Here is an 18,636-nt window from a genome sequence, read left to right as displayed (position 1 = left end):
CATTTTGAAGAATTATACGGCTGATAATAGAGCTGGAAACTCTCTGCACCTTCTGTTTATGTTTGAAGTTAAAATTAAGATAAGATACATTTTATATAGTAAAAACTACGAACTGTAGTTCTAAACTTTATATGAAAGAAAAAGCACTCCAGGGATGGCAACAATTTGTGATGATTCAAGTGAGAAGTAGTTATGTTATGTCTCTTCAGCAGAAAACTGTTCATTTGTGCATTATCCTGAATGTGCCATTTAAGTAGCAATGAACCATGGTGCAATGACAACAGGCTTTAGAAGGGAATGTACGATCCTGATGTCACTCCTTCTGTTAGGTTTAGGATCTCAAAGAGGACGAGCGTACACATACTCAAGACGTCACCACAAACATACACAGCGGAGAAGAGGCTGGCAGGATCCAAACCACTGCGATGAATTTACTAACTAATCACTTTATACCCTGTTGATATGTACTTTTAGTCATTTATTTGCAAGTATCACCCTGTTTGCACAAATCTGTTATCTGTTATCGCTTATGAGTTTCCTGTCAGAATAGCATTTTTAAAACCCTGCCACTAAATGATGTGTGGGTGCCTGTGTGTTGATGTTGCAGGTGAATCAGGAGAATGTGGTGAAGGTGGGCCACAGACAGGTGGTCAACATGATCCGTCAGGGTGGGAACCGCCTCTTGATCAAAGTGGTGACAGTGAGCCGGAATCTGGACCCTGAGGACACAGCACGGAAAAAAGGTATTTTAAAGAATGATTAAAAAAGAATTAAAACAGAAAAAAAGACATTTTTGTCACATCAAGGCATGGGCTGGTATTAGATTCTGTCGGTATTATTGGTGCACAGAAGTCACGGTTCGGATCACGGTTTGAGTCACGGATTGAAATCGTTTTTCGGATCAGCAAAAAAAAGTACTTTGTCTTCATTTATTTTCTAAAACACTTTTTCTCCATTAAATTAAAATATATATATAAATTCAAAATGTCTAATATAGTCCTTTAGGATTCAGGAACACAACTTTAAGTGCAATATGAGGCAGAAAGATTCTTATTTTATACATGGACCATGTGTAAAATAACAAGGTACTAAGGGCTTAAAGTTGTGTTCCTAAAATCTAAAAGGCTGTTTTTTCTTTTCATGGGCAAAAGTGTTTTATAAAATAAATGAAGACAAAGTTATTTTTATATATTTTTTTAAATAATCGAAAAGACCTTCCCTTCCTTTAAACATGGAGAGTGAATTACAAAGTAGCCTTGGTCCAGAATATTGAAAAATAATTCAAGTAAGCCAGTTACCAGCTGTCAAACTCATTTACAGCTACCAGCCAGGCACTCGTAGGTAATGCTAACAGCTAGCTGCTAGCCACTTAGGTCGGAGACTTCTGCTTTATCATACAATGATGGCATAATTAATTAGCAGTTTCTTAGCGTCCTAAATTAGCCATTGAACATGAGTTGTATCCCATGCTGAACGTTGTGGGATTGTTCCTCAACCCTTGAGTAATAAAAAATAAAAATAAAATATATTTTACTCTCTTCCAAGTGTAAAAGTTACTCTGTTTAGAGTGGGACCGAACATAGTCTTTTTTTTTGTAGAATAAAACTAACTCTATGAAGTTTACTGTCCACTGTCCATTTTTTTAAGAAAGGCATTGAGCTTAGTGTTGACTACCCAGTTTGTTTATCCCCATTAGTTTAACCAAATGTAGTTATTATTAACAGTTTGCTATGTAACTTGTATTTTTATGATTTAACTTTTGCTCCTTGTCTAAATAAACTTATAAAACATCAATATGATGAGTAAATCCCTCAATATCCTAGTGAAGACTGTATTCCACAGGGGACACAAGGAATGGATTAGATTCAGTCATCTCTCCATCATCAGTTTTTTTTTTTATGTGCTGAACACAGGAAATAATGTTATTTGGTTACCGTACTTGAGATGTTTACATGGCCCAAAGAAAGAATCATTCATTTTGATGACGCTATGACATTTTTTACTATTGCATTCAAAAGTCAGCCAGTATGCTGTTTGAGCTATATGCAATATCAATCATGAGTTAGAGAGCCGTTAACCAAAGTATTTTGTGTGTGTGTGTGTGTGTGTGTGGGGGGGGGGGGGTGTTTGCGCGCGCGCGTGGGGGGGGGGGGGGGGGAGGGGGTTGTGGGGGGTGGGGGGGTGGGGGGGGTAACAAATGCACTTTTCTTCCTTATAAAACATTTGTAAGGCTGTTTCTGGAGTATTTTAGCCTCTGCATTATTTATATGCATTGGGGGGTTTCTCCCCAATGCCTTACAGGCACTTGTAAGAAAGTCTTATGGCAGATCTGTATCTTGCAACTAATGCTAATCAGTTGACCTCATCTGAGAACATAACACAATAAATTGAATTGATTCTGTGAATGAAATGTTGTCATTGAGTGAAGAACTATTGTCGGATATTCTGTGCTGGCCTCTGTTATCTTAATAACTTGACTGGTACTTGTGTTAACTATGTCTGACCCTCAGCTCCTCCACCACCAAAGAGAGCTCCCACCACTGCCCTGTCCATGCGCTCCAAGTCAATGACGTCCGAATTAGAGGAACTCGGTAAGAGCTTGCTGGATTTCATTTGACTCCAGGTGGTCAGTGGTTGGGAAGTTATTGTCTAACAAGTCCTCTCTTTTTGCTTGTGCCGTTATCATATTCTAATTGACTGAATAAGTAGTGGAAAAAGGTAAGCACCTTACGCTGCACAACTTTTCGCTGCCCATTTTGCCCAGCTTGTTTTTTCGCCAGCTTGCAGCAGCCAAATGACTTTTAGTTGGCGATGATGCTGTTCAAGTTTCCGTCTGAGTTTGCCGCTCCTTCCTCATTTCTTGTCCACTCATGCCATACTGCATGAAAGCCGCTGTCGCTATAACAAACCATTACATAAATAAACAAAATGTCATTAGTATGATATGAATGTCTTTATTTGTCTGTCACTTAGTTTGTATTATCTGTGTTGATGAGCATCACCTCAGAGTAGTCTCATGACATTAATATGCCATGTTGCCAAGACGTATACAAGCGGATAATGAGAAAGTACGGAATGAAGGAGATAAGAAAAGGAAGGATAAAAAGGCATAATAAAAGAAGCATGAGAAAAAGGCTGAAGATAATGAAATGAATGTATCCAGTTACTAGGTGATGAGCAGAAATGGAGCCAAACAAATGCAATAAATAAAAAATAATTTGACCTGAAAATAACAGCCTCGAAATATTGATAGTACATATTAGCACACTGTATAATATAATTATAGTGGCAGGAAGGATTCTAAATTAACTTTTTTACATCACCAGTCATTGTGGCTGGTAACTCTCTAAAGTTACCAGCCAAAATAAATTTCCACCAGGCATTTTTCTTTTAAACTTTAGCTCCGCTGTTATAATCTACCTTCCTCGCACTACCTCAGTTTGTTTCTCGCACTGGTTGCACTCTAGACTGTAGCATGAAATACCAGCATTCGCACAGCCAATGACCATAATTAACGTCACTATGTAGCATTATGGCACAGTAATTATTGGAAATGTGGGAGTCACTGTCTGGTATCGTTTGAATTCCAGTTCAGATTATGGTTTTTCGATTTTATTCCATTTCCACTAATGATTATCAATTTTGATTCTTAAAAAAAAAAAAAGAAAGAAAGGGAGTTAAGCAATGTTTATTTATGTTTTAATGAAATTGTATGAACGTCTCTGTTTTCAATATTTTTGTAATTTAATGAACTCTTAACTATTTGTGAACTTTGCTATGAGTTTCTCAAAGGGCTTAACCAGTATAATAATATCAAACCTATTAACTCATTCACTCGCAGCCATTTTCACTGAAGCAACCCCCTTCGCTCCCGGCTGTTTTACTGGATTTTGACTGATTTTACAATGTCCACCGAATATTGTGTTCTATTGCTATAAAAACATGGAACCGACCAAAAGAAAATTAGAGTCTCTTATCATCAGTAAATAAAAGTATATTTGTATCTGTATCTGTTGCTATGTTTCATCATTATTCACAATCCTGGTGAATACACTGGGAAAAAGAGCTTGTTGCAACATGGCCCTTGCTGATCCTGCTGGCTGTTATTTTATTTTTATTTATTTTTTTAAATAACTACCATTGCTTTAAGGCACTTATTCATGTCAGAAGCTGCATCAAAGCTATCTGTATGCTTTTGCATTTAAAAAAAACATTAAAAAAAAAAGTGTAAATACGTTTTGGGGAGTGAAGGACAAAGTATTAAAAAAACATTTTTACACGTTTTGGGGTTCGAATGAGTTAACTAGATTTTTTTCACAAAAGGAGAGCTTTATATTTGCGAAACCCCAAGAAAAGACAATGATGTCGCAGGTACTTAAACCATGTTATTGATGGGCTACCCTAGTGTTGACAAACACAAAGTTACATTTGAGGGGCACGTAGGAAATGCATACCTAATCCAAGCAGTATATGCCGTATATACTGTATGTGTGTATATATGTATGTATGTATGTATATGCTGTGTATGTTATGAGCTAAATATTTGCATGGACATTGGCATTTGTGTGTTGATCCACTCCTTAGTTTAACTTGTTTGCTCAATTTTGTCATTATAGACACACTTACCCGATTGGTCTACAGCGCGGTCGATGTGTCTTTTGATATTTATGATGTGTTGTTGCACTAAGCAAAAGACTGTCTGTCTGTGTGGAGGAGAAGTTCAGCAAACTTTCAGGAACACTTTTCAAACACGATGGGCAACTGCCGCCACTGCGGGATTCTGGTGGGCGCTGCAGCTGGGGAGATCCATGGAAGGGCCCGGCGTCCGGTGTCGGTACCAGATGTGATCGACCTGCCAGATCATATCGGGGTCGCCTAACGAATACGTCACGCCACAGGATTGGCTAGAAATTATCCAATTGACGACAAACATTGGAAAGAAAATATTAAATATGTAATTTAAATAATAAAATGTATGAACTGAAATTGTAAAAACGTAAATAAATCTACGAATATAAAAGCAAGATAAATTGAATAAATGATCAGATAGATTAAATAAATGATAAATACACAAATTAATTGCCTGAGATGTGATAAATATTGTCAGTTTAGATTACTAATGTGGTCCTATTATCATTAAGACTATTTTTGTGATGTATTGTGATTTGTGAACTACTAAAAAGGAAACCAAACTGAAGTGAACATGTCCGAATCGCGCATTTCGTTAGTGCTGCTGTCCAGACGTCATCGGCAAGCTCGACGGGGCTTCAATCTTTTTATTTCTTAAATCTTCAAGTATCCTTAGGTTTATTTACGTTTTGAGAATTTCAGTCCAATTTTGTTATTTAAATGACATCTTTAATATTTTCTTTCCAACGTTTTGACGTCAACCGGATTTTTTTTTCCAAATAACTTTATTGAACAATTGTATACAAATAATCTCCAGCCAATCCTGTAGCGTGGCGCCATCAGTAGGCGACTCCGATACAATCTGGCAGCCCGATCACATCTGGTACAGACACCGGCACGATAGCCTTATGCATCACCAGCCAAAGTGGCTGGTAAGTTTTTATCACCACCCGCCAAAATGAATTTTAACACATTTGGCGGGTGTTAATTTAGAACCCTGGTGGCAGGCATATACTGTACTTGTCACCTTGGTAATAAACAAGCCACAAATCTGCCGATAGTCATACAATAATGCCAGGCACAGACTACACAATTTTTTTGTTACATTGTTTACGCCGGTGGACTTTTACTGGAGCACGTGCCCCAGTATTAATGAGCTATGCCCCAGTACCGAATGACCGTTGGGCTTGCCGGTACAGCCGGAGTGGGGAAGGAATAAAATAAAAGTTTTTTTTAATTGTTGCGCAGTTGTTAATATGTTGCAGTAGCTACCCCACAGTGTTTCCCTCCCTTGATTAATTTGCGACCTGGTCACGCTCCCTTCGCCTCTGCTTCTCCACTTCCCCGCTTGTTGGGTGTCTAGCAGCGCTGGCAATTGGTCCAGACTCCCTACCATCTTAAATTGGTCTATATCCACCACACAACTGGAAAAAGTCATTGCAATGACACTGTGGCCATCGGAAAGCCAAAACACTATTAAAACACTCATTTTTGGCCCCTAATATTATATAATATTCAGCTCCAAAAATATATATATCATGCTCCCTGGGGACCAGGGACCTGAAATGCATTTTTGCCTGCATTTGTGTGCTTTTATATGCTAAATGAGTCAGGCAAATGCTCAAAATCAATGTGTCAATCTGTCATTAAATTATTTCTCTTAGCAGCTCATGATTTACTGTACACTGGCAGAACTGTTACTTGGATCCATAATCACTAATTGCAATATTTTGCCCTGTGTCAAAAGTGAACAAAGAGCATGGAAAGGAGTGAAGGGTGAATAAATAAATGGCGAGCGGATGAATTTGACTTCCATAGAAAAATGCTGACTGAGGATAAATGTGGTCAGCATGTTTTTCTTTCCTGCGCTGCTGATTTTACATGTTGATGTTCCAGTTACTTAACATAACTGTTTTGTAGCTGTGGTAAGTGTAATGCATACTGTATGTATTATAGCTAGCTTGGTAAAAAAAAAATAATAATATTTGATTTCATTAGAATGAATAAAAAGTTTACTGGTGTAGCACAGGAACTCACTTTTAAATATGATTAGCAAACAAATTGATGAAATATGTTTTCCAAAGAAATGGGGCCTGTCTTGTACTCGCAAGACTCAACAATGTTTTCTGTCACCCCCTAAGCCACTCTAAGGAAAAAGAAAGGTGGTAAGTTATCATAGGCATGCTAACATTATATATTTACTTTATTTTCTCCACCTTTTTGCGATGAACTAACACTCATATTTTTTGTAATTGTGACTTTAGCTTCAGTCAAATGAAATAATGTCACTCCTGTAGCATAATGTTTTTGATTTACTGTGTTTTTTGATACTGTTGTTGTCTTTCTCAGCCACTGCATGATTTGATGTTGTAACTTAAAAGTGTGTTGTCCATTGGGTCTTTTTTTGTTTTAAGTAGATACTGCCCTGTTGGTAGTCCACCAAAAATTGTTTCTTGAATCTTTTATGCAGGATGACGCACAATCTTCTTTTGTAACACTAACATCAGAAAACTGTCCAAAACTTGCCATGCTGAGCTATGTTGTGTTTGTGATCGTGTTTGTATGTTGCAAAACACATACAAATAAAACAAGTCATACATACGAGGTGACAAATCCAGTTCTAGAAAGTAAACATCCTACGACATTTTGGCTTTAACCCCTGATGCTAGCTAGCTAGCTAGCACCTGGGGCTAAAGCCAAACTGTGGCAGGGATTTTACTTTCTGGACCTAGATTTGCCACCTCTGCTTGAGGTCAATGTTTATCAATAAGGTCAGACCTACAAAAAAAAATCTGTTGTCATTTATTTTTCTTCATGAGTGTGTTTCTTCTTTCCCCCTGTGTCACTGCAGGCTTTTGTGTTTGTGTATTTGTGAGTGACTACAGTGCATGTGTATATGTGTTTGCGTAAGGAGAGAGACAGGCTTATTCCAAGAAATGTTTCAGTCAGAGATAGATTACCAGGGCAACCGTGTTACATGTTTTGTGATGTGATGGAGCTGCAATCCAATTAGAAGGCAGCTTCCAAAGAAAGGGAATGTTTATCTTCTTGAGTGAGTGAGTGAGTGTGTGTGTGTGTGTGTGTGTGTGTGAGTGTGTGTGTGTGTGTGTGTGTGTGTGTGTGTGTGTGTGTGTGTGTGTGTGTGTGTGTGTGTGTGTGTGTGTGTGTGTGTGTGTGTGTGTGTGTGTGTGTGTGTGTGTGTGTGTGTGTGTGTGTGTGTGTGTGTGTGTGTGTGTACGTTTAACTGTGCTGACTATTGTAAAGGAGTTAAGGTCATTGATGCTCCTTTCCTCCACTTTCCTTTCCTCTTAACATCCCTCCTCCCCATTCCTCTCCTCTGTGTGTAGATGCGCAGAAGAAGAGGATTGTTTTCCGAGTCACCCTAAGTAATCACACCCCGTAATGCATGGAAGCTTTCTACATACTATAGAAAAACAGTCAGGGAGGTAATGTGAGGCTAGATTAGGGCTAGCATGTAGCTTCTATCAGCATAACATAAGGTGGGCTCTATCTAATGGCATCATCGCAGAGGGGAGTTCAGTCTAGACAAGCATGCCGTTGACTTTTTTTACCTGTTGCAGATTCAATTAAAAAAAAAAAGAAGTGAGACCTGACAGAAAACTCCCGGCATACTTGACAGACGAACAATTAATTCCTCATTTGGTCTTGACTGAGGAACAACCCTAATACTTGAATGATGCTATTGTGTCGGCTGCGTTTGCACGGCTTCCAAGGCTTGAAACACCCAAAACATTCCATCGCAGCCCACTTGCTCCCCCTGTTTTACGTCTTAGTGTTTTCTGTTGCAGTTTCATCTGCAATTGAGCGTGGAGGAAAGGATCTTGTGAAGGATTAGCTTGCATTTAGCTCATGAGATCCTTATTGAAGCTTTGCAAACTGAAAACCGGTCTTTTTTGTTCATGAAATTATGATTTATTTATTTTTTCCAGATAAAGTTGATGAGATGACGCACGCCCAGAAGGCATTTCCAGTTGATATGAAGATCGCAACAATCAAGCCACGGCCATCCAGTCGGTGCTTGATTACACCCACTGAATTAAATGTAAGAATAACAACTCAATTGTATTTTTTTTTTAATTATTCAATTCTAACAGGTACAATTCTAGAAAAGTATGTTGATGAGGTTTAGGTAGGTCAGACTTTTTTTCTTTTCTTTTTTTCTTTTCTTTTTTTCGGATTTGGCCACGGACAAAGATGACTTGGTAATAGCTAAATTTGAGCAATTTGTGTTTTATGATTAACTAAATCAGCAAAAATTATTGGATATATGGATGGATCTATATTTTGACAACCGGATTTAACCTCCTTTTTTCCTTTTGCTGTTTTCTTGTAAGCACAACTTTTAGCCTTTTACCCTTAGCTTGCTTCCTTGAACTACTGTTTCTTTTCTCACTGCTTGCCTGCCTGAATAACCAATTTGAGTGATCATGTCATGCGGGAGGAGTAACAATGCACGAGAGTGGTCTGCATATTTTGTGTGTATTTACTGTTTATCTTCTACAAATATGTTAAGTAATAATAATAATGACAATGTGTTTGGTAGGGGTGTTAAAAAAAATAGATTTGGCAATATATCGCGATATTACAGCACATAATTTTCGTATCGATTCATATGCAACTGAATCGATTTTTAAAGATAATTTTTTTATGGAAATATTCAACAAAATGTCTTACTTAGGGTTAGGTTTCACACTTTAAGCATGGAAGAATGTTATATTAATGGAACATTAAGCCTTAATATTTTATTTCAATGCTGTTCAAACATGAAACAGGTTCCAACCTGTTTGTTAAATACAGTGGCTCACAGTTATAAGCCTGAAGTACATTTTCATACAAATCTTACAGTGTACATGTACAAGTTTACTGATTAGTATTTTCTAAATTTTAGTTTTAAAAAATCGCAATAATTGACTTATCGATTCGTATCAAGATTAATCGGTATCAAATCGAATCGTGACCTATGAATCGTGATACAGATCGAATCGCAGGATACTAGGCAATTCACACCCCTAGTGTTTGGGTTCTTGTAGAAGGTTGTCTAGCTCTGGATCTGGGCCGCAATCTCTTATTGAAGACCTCATGGGAGTTGTTAAAGAGTATTGGTCCCAGAGGATGACTGAGCATCTACTTTAGCTAAACAACTTATTGTTTGTCTATTTTTTTTATTTGCTGCATTGTTAGTTAAAATATTCGTCCAAAATGAAATAGATATTATGACATCATCAATTACTATGTTTACATGCTGTCAATATTTGAAACTCTGCTTGTGTATTTTCAGTGGGTTGTATAACAGGCGCATGGACCTATACGCACGTGTGTGTGTGGGGGAGGGGGGGGGGCGGTGCGTGCGTGTGTGTGTGCACTTTGTGGCATTTTCACCATAGAGACAGAAAATAACATGAAAACAATCAAGAAATTCAAATTAGGCTCACAAAGACAGAGGCAACGTAAGATGGCTGCCGCGCATAAAAGTAGTTCCTCTACTGTAGACAAGGTTCCTTGTGAATACAGCATGCGCAGAACACAAATTAATGTTCCGTTTAATGGAGGTATAGTACCCCACACATTTATATGACCAAGTATATTCGGGATAGAAAAGGGGGTAACCCCGGGGTCTATTTTGGGTTTGGGGTAAATGAAAAATGCTTGTTTCCCCTGTTATTAACCATATTCTCGTTTGCAGTCCATGTACCATGACCGCCAGGGAGTAGCAGTGGTTCCACCCACTGTGCCAGGGGCCTTTCTGGGGCTACCAGAGAAGGGCCTGCTTCGGAAGCAAAAGTCCATAGGTATGAAAACATTTGAGTGTGTATGTAGTATGTAAGGCTGGTGACTGGCAACCTGAAAAGTTGCAGTAAATTGTGCCGTTATACAGTATCATTGTAGTATATTAATGCTTTGAGAACGTGCTGTGTGTGCTCAAATGTTATTAAAGCTAATTATGGAGGAATTACAAAAGTCAGCAAAGTGAACACTCTTCATTGATAAAACTGGAGGCCATTTAGCAGTGTTGTGTCACTGTGCTTCATTGCAGCAACAACTCAAATTAATAACACTATTCCTCTGACAGCAAAATTCACGGCCATTTTCTGACACAATGTTCTTTGGTCTTCTAAATTTGATCCTTTAAAACTGACAGATGAAACATTTGTCAATAAAAGCAAATGTTTTTTTGTCAATACTGTGGTGGACCTTTCATATTGATTAGATAGCTGGATAGTGACTAGATTTTGATTAAAGTTTCATGTTAACATTATTTATTCATTTATTTTCAAAAAGGTTATTATTGTCCGCTTTTTCTTTGCAAATTTAAATCATTTTGAATAAATGTATCACACACTTTAGCTTTACTTTAATTTGATATTCTGTGATTATACCGTCAAGTGTAAGAAAAAAGACTCACTAAATGATTTAAGGACATCTAATAATAAAAGTATAGAACCACATTTAAATTGTCGGGTAATGTATTCATTGTAACATTTAGTTTTAAAAAAAAATATTGTAAATCTATATTTTCTTTCTGCTCACTTTTTTTAAGGCACAACAGAGGAGGAAAAACAGGGCTTCCTTACGCCTCCTCTACTTAAGTTCTCCCGCAGCCTCTCCATGCCAGATACGTCAGAGGATATTCCTCCTCCCCCAGCCATTTCACCCCCATCACCACCTGCCTACAACTCGCCTGCTGGCTCAACACCCAAGAGTTACGGTTCCACTAGACCTAGCTTCACCCAGAACTCACCTAACGCAGTGACGACTATTAGTAGAACCACAGATGTTGGTACATTGAGGAGAGGCTATCACAGACAGAGTTCAGAGCATTTTGAGAGCACGCGCAATCGAGGGCGCACGCCGGTGCCCGAAAACCCTTACTCCGAAGTAGGCAATAAAAATTTGTATGTGCCAGCAAAACCAGCCCGAAGGAAGGGCATGCTAGTAAAGCAGTCAAATGTCGAGGACAGTCCAGAAAAAACATGTCATATGCCAGCAAGCCCTTCGGGCCCAGTTTCCATGCCTACTACACCTGTTGAGCGAACATGCTCTTCCATCCCCATTCCTACCATCATTGTCAAGGAACCATCCACAAGCAGCAGTGGGAAAAGCAGCCAGGGAAGCAGTATGGAGATTGAGCCCACCACTCCAGAACATCCATCTCTAATGCCAACTGTTGGTGGAAGTGGCAGTCTGCGTCCTGAAGACCCAATGTCTCTCGGCAACCCATTTGCGGCAGCTATTGCTGGTGCGGTGCGAGACCGTGAGAAAAGGCTTGAGGCCAAAAAACATTCTATTGTTTTTCAGTCAATAGATATGGGGGATGATGACTTAATTGGTCCCGCCCCAACACCTCGCCTACGGCAGTCAAAGTCCATCGATGAAGGCATGTTTGGTAGTGACGAGCGACTTAGAAGGATGATGGCGCCACCTGTGCATCTCGGACCTCCTGTCGGGGGAGGCAGTGGAAACATGACAGATTTCAACACCCCAGAGCCCACAGTTGTTCGGGAGCCTCTAAACACTAAAACAGGACAGTGTCCCAACCTCGACAGCCCTGTCAGTCTCCCAGCCACTCCGCCAAAGAGCCACTACAGGGCCAATGGGACTTACCTTCATCCTGTCACTGGTAAACCCTTGGACCCTAATTCTCCTCTTGCTTTGGCTCTCGCAGCTCGTGATCGAGCAATGAAGGAGCAACAAAATCATCATCAAAATCAACAACAAAATCCTTCTCAGGTTTCGCAAACTCCCAAACACGAAGCTCAGTCCCTCCCCCTCCAGCCAAGCCACAAACCAGACCTCAACCAGCCACTCTTTATTGACACCAAGCTGCGATCTGGGATTGAGACGAGTTTTGCAGCAATCTCCTCGGCAACCATGGGCCGTCCGGGGCGGCGGGGGTTGCGGAGGCAGATGACGGAGCAGAAATACGAGACTGACGCGGCCCGAGAGGTGCGACAACATCAGGCAGTTGAGGAGAGGAAAAGTGCACCGGCAGATGTGGCTGACACTCCGAAGTCAGCTGGGCTGTTAATGGTTCACACCAGCACAGAGGCAAGCAACAAGTTAAATAACCAAGAGTTGGAAGGGCAGGACAGCAACAGGCCATCTGAGCTGAAAGACCCCAATCAACCTGATCTTCGCAGTGGCCCAACATTGTCTATTAATCCCCAGTCCTCCTCAACACGAAGACGTAGCATTCCTTTAGGGGAATCCTTGGATGAACCTGTGAAGCTACCCTTCCGTATTCCCCCTCCTCCTCTGGCGTCAGTTGACATTGATGAGGATTTTGACTTCACAGAGCCACTCCCACCTCCCCTAGAGTTTGCAAACAGCATTGACATCCCAGATGAAAAGGCCAGTGCCATTGCACAGATGCTTCAGCAACAGAGAAGGAATGGGGGGCCTCTGTTACCACCGTACAACGTCCATGCCCCTCCACTTGTCACGGATCCACACAAACGGGTAACGAACAGTATTTCCCCTTCATACCCTCCTCCCCCGCCAGACCCAGAGTCAGGGATCGGTGACTCTGGTATCGAAGAGGTAGACAGCCGCAGCAGTGGAGATCCTCAGCACATGGAGACCACCAGCACCGTGTCCAGCATCTCCACCCTTTCGTCAGAGGGAGGCTTCTGTGACACCACTCTGGAGAGCCTCTATGCTACTGCAGATGGGCATTCCTTCCTGGTGGATAGACCCCCTGTACCGCCCAAACCCAAAGGAAAATCAGTCATCAACAGAACTTCACTTTACCATGATGCTCTAATTGAAGAGCCACCAGAATTGTATGGCTCACCGCCTCAGGCTCTTCCTGCTCAAACTTCATCTTCTGAACCTCCCAGAACGCCCACTCAAAGGACATCAAAGCTGTGGGGTGATCAACCCCCTGAGCTTCATAGCCCTCCATCTACACCAGACACCAAGAACACAGTTATCACAGAGTTGAGCTCCATTCTGCAACACATGAATCGCGATAGGCCACCCAAGTCGGGAGAAAGCCTCGACTCCCCCACAGAAAACCAAGGGACCTTTGGAACAAGGTATATATGATGACACACTTCTTTTTTAACTGTTGACTTATTGCTGGCTGAACATATTTCTCATTTAGTCCTTTGTTAAGACAGTTTTTACGCTAATACTGTTATAAATATATTATCTCAGAAATATATGCAATGCAAGACGAGACAGTACCACCTTTCATTTGTTTGTGTTAGCAATTTCAGATTGTGAGGTCTTCCAGGTTGTTTTGGGTTTGTGACCTGTGGATATATTAGTACGATAAATGTATTTGTATGTCAGAATTGCACCCACCACATCATACTTTGCTTTTTTACATCTTATGCTTTACTCTTTGTAGTAGCTTTTTGCTGGGAGACTAACAGGGCTGTCGAGGTTGGGACACTGTACTGTTGCTTTAATAAGAGACAGAATCCGTCAGAATCCAATTTATATTTGGGTGTTTACTTGCGTATCAACTCGTTGGGCCTGAATTAACAGCACAGTAGGAGAACAAAGGCATACTTTCACACTTGAGGAATATCATTGATAATCAGGGAGAGATTAAAAATGTATGTGGTGTAACGGGATTTGCTGCCAGCTTTCTAGCAGTCCAATTAATCAAGACCTGCAGATTTTAAATGAATACCTTGTGTTGAGGGCTTTGTGTATAATGATGGAAATTAAAAGTCTGACTTAATGAAATGTCCTCAGATCAGACTGTGTGGTTTGTCCTGTAGTAGAGGTTATAAAATGTTTGTGAAATAAATCAAGCATGTTGTTCCTGTCAAAGATTTTGAGAGAATTCTACACACTGCTTGGTGGGAGTTTGGAGGCTTCATTTTCAGATAGGGATTTTATTTTTTGTTTTCTAGAGTTAAGAGGGATTCTTTGCCTTTCGTGTCATTATTTGATTTGGCTTGTCTGATTTTGGTTGTGCTTGCATTGTGCAATTGCCTCAACAATAAATCAAAGTTAACTCTCTTTTTTTTTTCTGACTTTTGGCCAATGCTCAATTTCACGATTTTTTGTGTGCGCAAAAATGACAAGTGTCAAATATGACTTGAGTTACTTGATGATATGATGTTTCACGAGAGACAGAATCCGTCAGAATCCAGTTTATAAAACCCAAAGAAGTGGGACAATGGTTTTGTTGAAGCAGTACCTGAAACTACATCAGCTCATGTTTTTTTAACCTCACATCTCTGAATGGGGGGTGGGAATAAAAAGCAAAATAAATAATTCAATGGTGGCATGCATTTTGCATGGACAGTCAGTCCATTGCTCATCAGAGAGGTGTAGAAAGCACTGGAAAAGGTTTGATTGCTTTGGGCATTTCTTTTTTTCTGTTTTATTAGATCAAAATGGTTAAATCCATTTTTTATAATTACAGTGAGATGCCCAGCAGCTGCTCAAGTCCTGCCTTGCAGCACTGTTCTCACACTTCATGCCACATGCTATCATGTTATCCTCATTTCCATCATGTGTGCTTGGTCTGTTGACCTTATACTTTGTACTCATTTCATTTTTCAGCTCATCTCCATTTCCTCCAGTCTCCCGTAATTCCTTCATCTCTTCTTTCTTCATGTTCCCCCAGTCCACCCTCACAGGTAGGGTCCATTGTCTGTTTTCGTGCCATACTCGGCTCTCCGCTTGCGTATTCATTCACTTTTGTCACCGTCATATTTATGGGACATTTTCTCATGATGATGAAATGATGATGTCCATATGGTACCCAGCCATAGTCTAGATACGATTCGGTAGACTACAAAGGTGTCAATATGTTCGGAAGACAGGAATATTATCAGAGACAAAAATAATGGTTTGGTGTTTAGCTCACTGGTAGAGCACCTGCCTCATAAGTTGAGGCTAGTCCTCAGACGAGGCGACAAAAATGACATGGCTCAAGTTTGTTGAAGATTTTTATTATTTCTGTTTAATTGCTTGCGAATGGATCTGTTATAGTTTTAAGCAGTTGATACTACAACACATTAGCCCCTTTTCCCAGAGTCATCAGACCACTTCCCTTTTTGTCTCTTCCTGGATCTGTGTTCACTTCTGCTGCCTGTATTTAATCATGTAATAAGACATTATGAGGTAACAAATCTTATTTGTCTCTCTCTAATTGTCTGGCATTCAGATTATTGATAAACTGCTAGGCTCCCCTTTAGTCCTATCAAAGTGTCTTGGAATAAGATAGTGAACTCTTGCATCTAATGCTGAATCGGAATCAAACACAAATCAACATATCAAATTCCACTCAGTGGGTTTAAATCACAGACTAACAATGCCACTTACTTGGTTTAGCAAGAGGTGAAACTGGCGGCCATCTTGTGTTGCCACTCCCAAAGCATGCCTAACTTGAATGAATACATTGATTCCTCTGTGGCGTTTTCTCATTATTTTCTGTCTCCACGGCGAAAATGCCATCACGTGTAGCATACGGTTGTACCAATAAGTCTGGGAGAAGCGCTACATGCACATTTCATCAATAAAAATGCAATTATACATTTTGTCTTACAAGGTATACTGTATATCCGAGTGCTTGTCAAAGTTTAGTCTGCATCTTGTAGTCAGAACCATCAACAATGACGTGAAAGCAAAGCCCATTAAGAAAAAAATCTGTGTTAAATGTAAACCTAACCTCCTTAAGTCACGATTCACGACACCATTCTTCCATACGGGGATCCAAGGGTAAAACACTCACTGAAGGGTATTTTTCTTTTATTTTGTTAATTTTTTTATTTTTATTTTTATTTTATTTTATTTTTTCATCTTTTTTTTCAAAAAACGAACAGAAGTTTTCAGTAACTGTGGCAATGCAAGATGGCTGCCCACTGGCTTATAAAGCTGTTGTTTTAGAGAAGTTGGCTCTCTTAAAATTTATTAGTACATAGCTTTTTTTTGTTATCATTACCTCTCGTGAAAGTGAATATATGGTACAATATATACTGTATAGTTGGACTATATACTTCCTCTATCGAAGGGGTGTTCTGAATAGAGCTTGAAGTATTTTAATGCATTAGGATTCATGCAAGGGGAAAAAATGTTGTATGCTGAATTCCCCATATCAGATGTGATGGTAAACACTTTTAATGCCACTCCACATTATGATAAATGTGTTATGAATAATGCATAATGAAGTATCTTTTTTTTCATGACTTTATACCAATGTTAATTCTACAGTAGTTATGATAGTTTGCTATGTATTGCTGGTTGGTGAACACATTACTTTGTTTTATCATTCATTTACGTTAATGCAACATTCATCATGTCACTGGATTAAAAATGATTTGGTTCTCAGAGTAAATTAGCCATTTACATGTAGTCCATGTCTAAAGTGAGGGTTATTGGTAGCCTGTTGAAATCGGAAGTTTTTTTGTGGAGTCTGTCTCATTCAAATGATCTGCTGTTCAACATCCCCGCTTTCTTGTACTTGAATTTAACTCATGTATTTGCATACCAGCATTTAAAATGTTAGTTTTCCATATAATGTCCCCTTAAAGGGACAAACCATTATAGTTGTCCTCGCTATACAAGCCACTAATTGCACAGTCTTATGTAGCTCAAAATATTGTACAGTGAGTGTTGTTTTTTGTGAGTATAGTTTGCAGGAACGCTGTCTGATGTGATTAGTTCAATAAAGTCACTGTCAGGCTGGTCTGATGAACAGGTTGCATTCAGTAGTGAGCCCTAAAGTAGCGTCGAACATCCTGATAGACTCTGTCAATTGCTTGTAATCTCTTGTTTTTGTTTGTTGCTTTCTGTGGTTGTGTCAGTGTATAAACCCACTGATATACACCGGTGGGGTCTCCGATTATCAGCCTCCACACTCTTGAGGATGGGGGAGGGGATGGGTATCTCTCGCATGTGGAGAGGTTTGCCAGGTAGATTAGCAAGAACAAACTCAGAATGTGAGCTGCTTAGAGAGCTGGTGACAATGCCCTCGTGTTAAATGGCCTTCGGAGAGTATAGCTGCAACTGTCAAACAGATGACAACATAGACACACAGAAGATGGCCTAGATTCACACATGGCCGGCCTCTTGCGCTCTTTTTTTTTTCACCCTTTCTCGCTTCATCTTCGGCTCGCATGCTTTCGTGCACAATCTCCTGCTCTCATTCTTCTTCGTCACTGTACTGGAATGAACTTCGCTAGCAGTGGTAACATCCCTTTTATTTGCTGCTTGGGATGCTGATAGGGATTTTTTTTCTCCCTCTTTCTATCTTTTTTTATCCCTGTCTCTTAGCCTCCCAGATTAAATGTGCGTTGGTTGTGCCTGTGGACGAAACGGTTGCCAAGCAACCAGCTGATGAGAGCAGCCTTGAGGCCTGCAGTGATGTCAGCCTGAGTTGGAGGGACATGTTTGCACGTGTTAGCGAATGTGTGCGTGCGTGCGTGAGCAGGAGGATGGCAAGCCTAACCCACAGCAGAGTTCAGCATCATTTTATTCAGGTCACGTGCCACGCTGCTTTAGTAGACCACCATTACGTAACAAAGCACAGTGTGTGTGTGAGAAAGAGAGAGAAAGAGCGAGCTCTGGCTTCTATAAATAAATGCAGCATGTGCATGTTCACCAATGAGTGACCAAGGACCCTTTATGTGTGAAGCGGAGTGTGCTGGAAAGAAGCAAGGACTCGTAAGATGTGTAGGCGTGGTGCAAGCAAGGTCTCCCACCACCATATCAATATAGCATCACTGAAGGCCAACACAAGATGTGTTAGAACTGTATCCGCTTTTCTTTTTTATTATACGTTCAGATATTTTACACATTAGACTTAAAACACAAAATTTCACATTGGTGGGCAAATATGTCGTCACGCAGAACTAGAAGATACTCAGTTGCTCACTATTTTTCTTTCATTTTCATTGGAATATCTTTTGTAAATATGACTTAACTACTGCCTTAGCTTGTAATGTAGTGATAGATTTTCTTTCTCCAGCTGACAGTATCTCACAAGAGAACACCGTTTATGTTTGTGTTAATATGTGACAT

The 18,636-nt window shown here is 40.0% G+C and overlaps 1 protein-coding gene across 3 annotated transcripts in view; it reads left to right on the top strand.

Annotated features, from left to right (window-relative positions):
* Positions 1-18,636, top strand: part of LOC147178085 (SH3 and multiple ankyrin repeat domains protein 2-like) — a 238,302-nt gene that overhangs the window by 200,374 nt on the left and 19,292 nt on the right. For all 3 annotated transcript variants that reach the window (XM_086070562.1, XM_086070563.1, XM_086070564.1), the window contains 6 exons: positions 608-743; positions 2,511-2,591; positions 6,771-6,794; positions 8,580-8,692; positions 10,334-10,439; positions 11,189-13,685. In XM_086070562.1, coding sequence (XP_085926688.1) covers positions 608-743; positions 2,511-2,591; positions 6,771-6,794; positions 8,580-8,692; positions 10,334-10,439; positions 11,189-13,685 — 2,957 coding nt within the window. The remainder of the gene's footprint in view (positions 1-607; positions 744-2,510; positions 2,592-6,770; positions 6,795-8,579; positions 8,693-10,333; positions 10,440-11,188; positions 13,686-18,636) is intronic.

This window comes from Leptonotus elevatus, chromosome 3, assembly GCF_054856555.1.
Source record: "Leptonotus elevatus isolate MCC_2025b chromosome 3, RoL_Lele_1.0, whole genome shotgun sequence".
Lineage (NCBI taxonomy): Eukaryota > Metazoa > Chordata > Actinopteri > Syngnathiformes > Syngnathidae > Leptonotus > Leptonotus elevatus.
The sequence above is the reverse complement of the archived record's forward strand: the minus strand, read 5'-3'. Positions and strand labels throughout refer to the sequence as shown.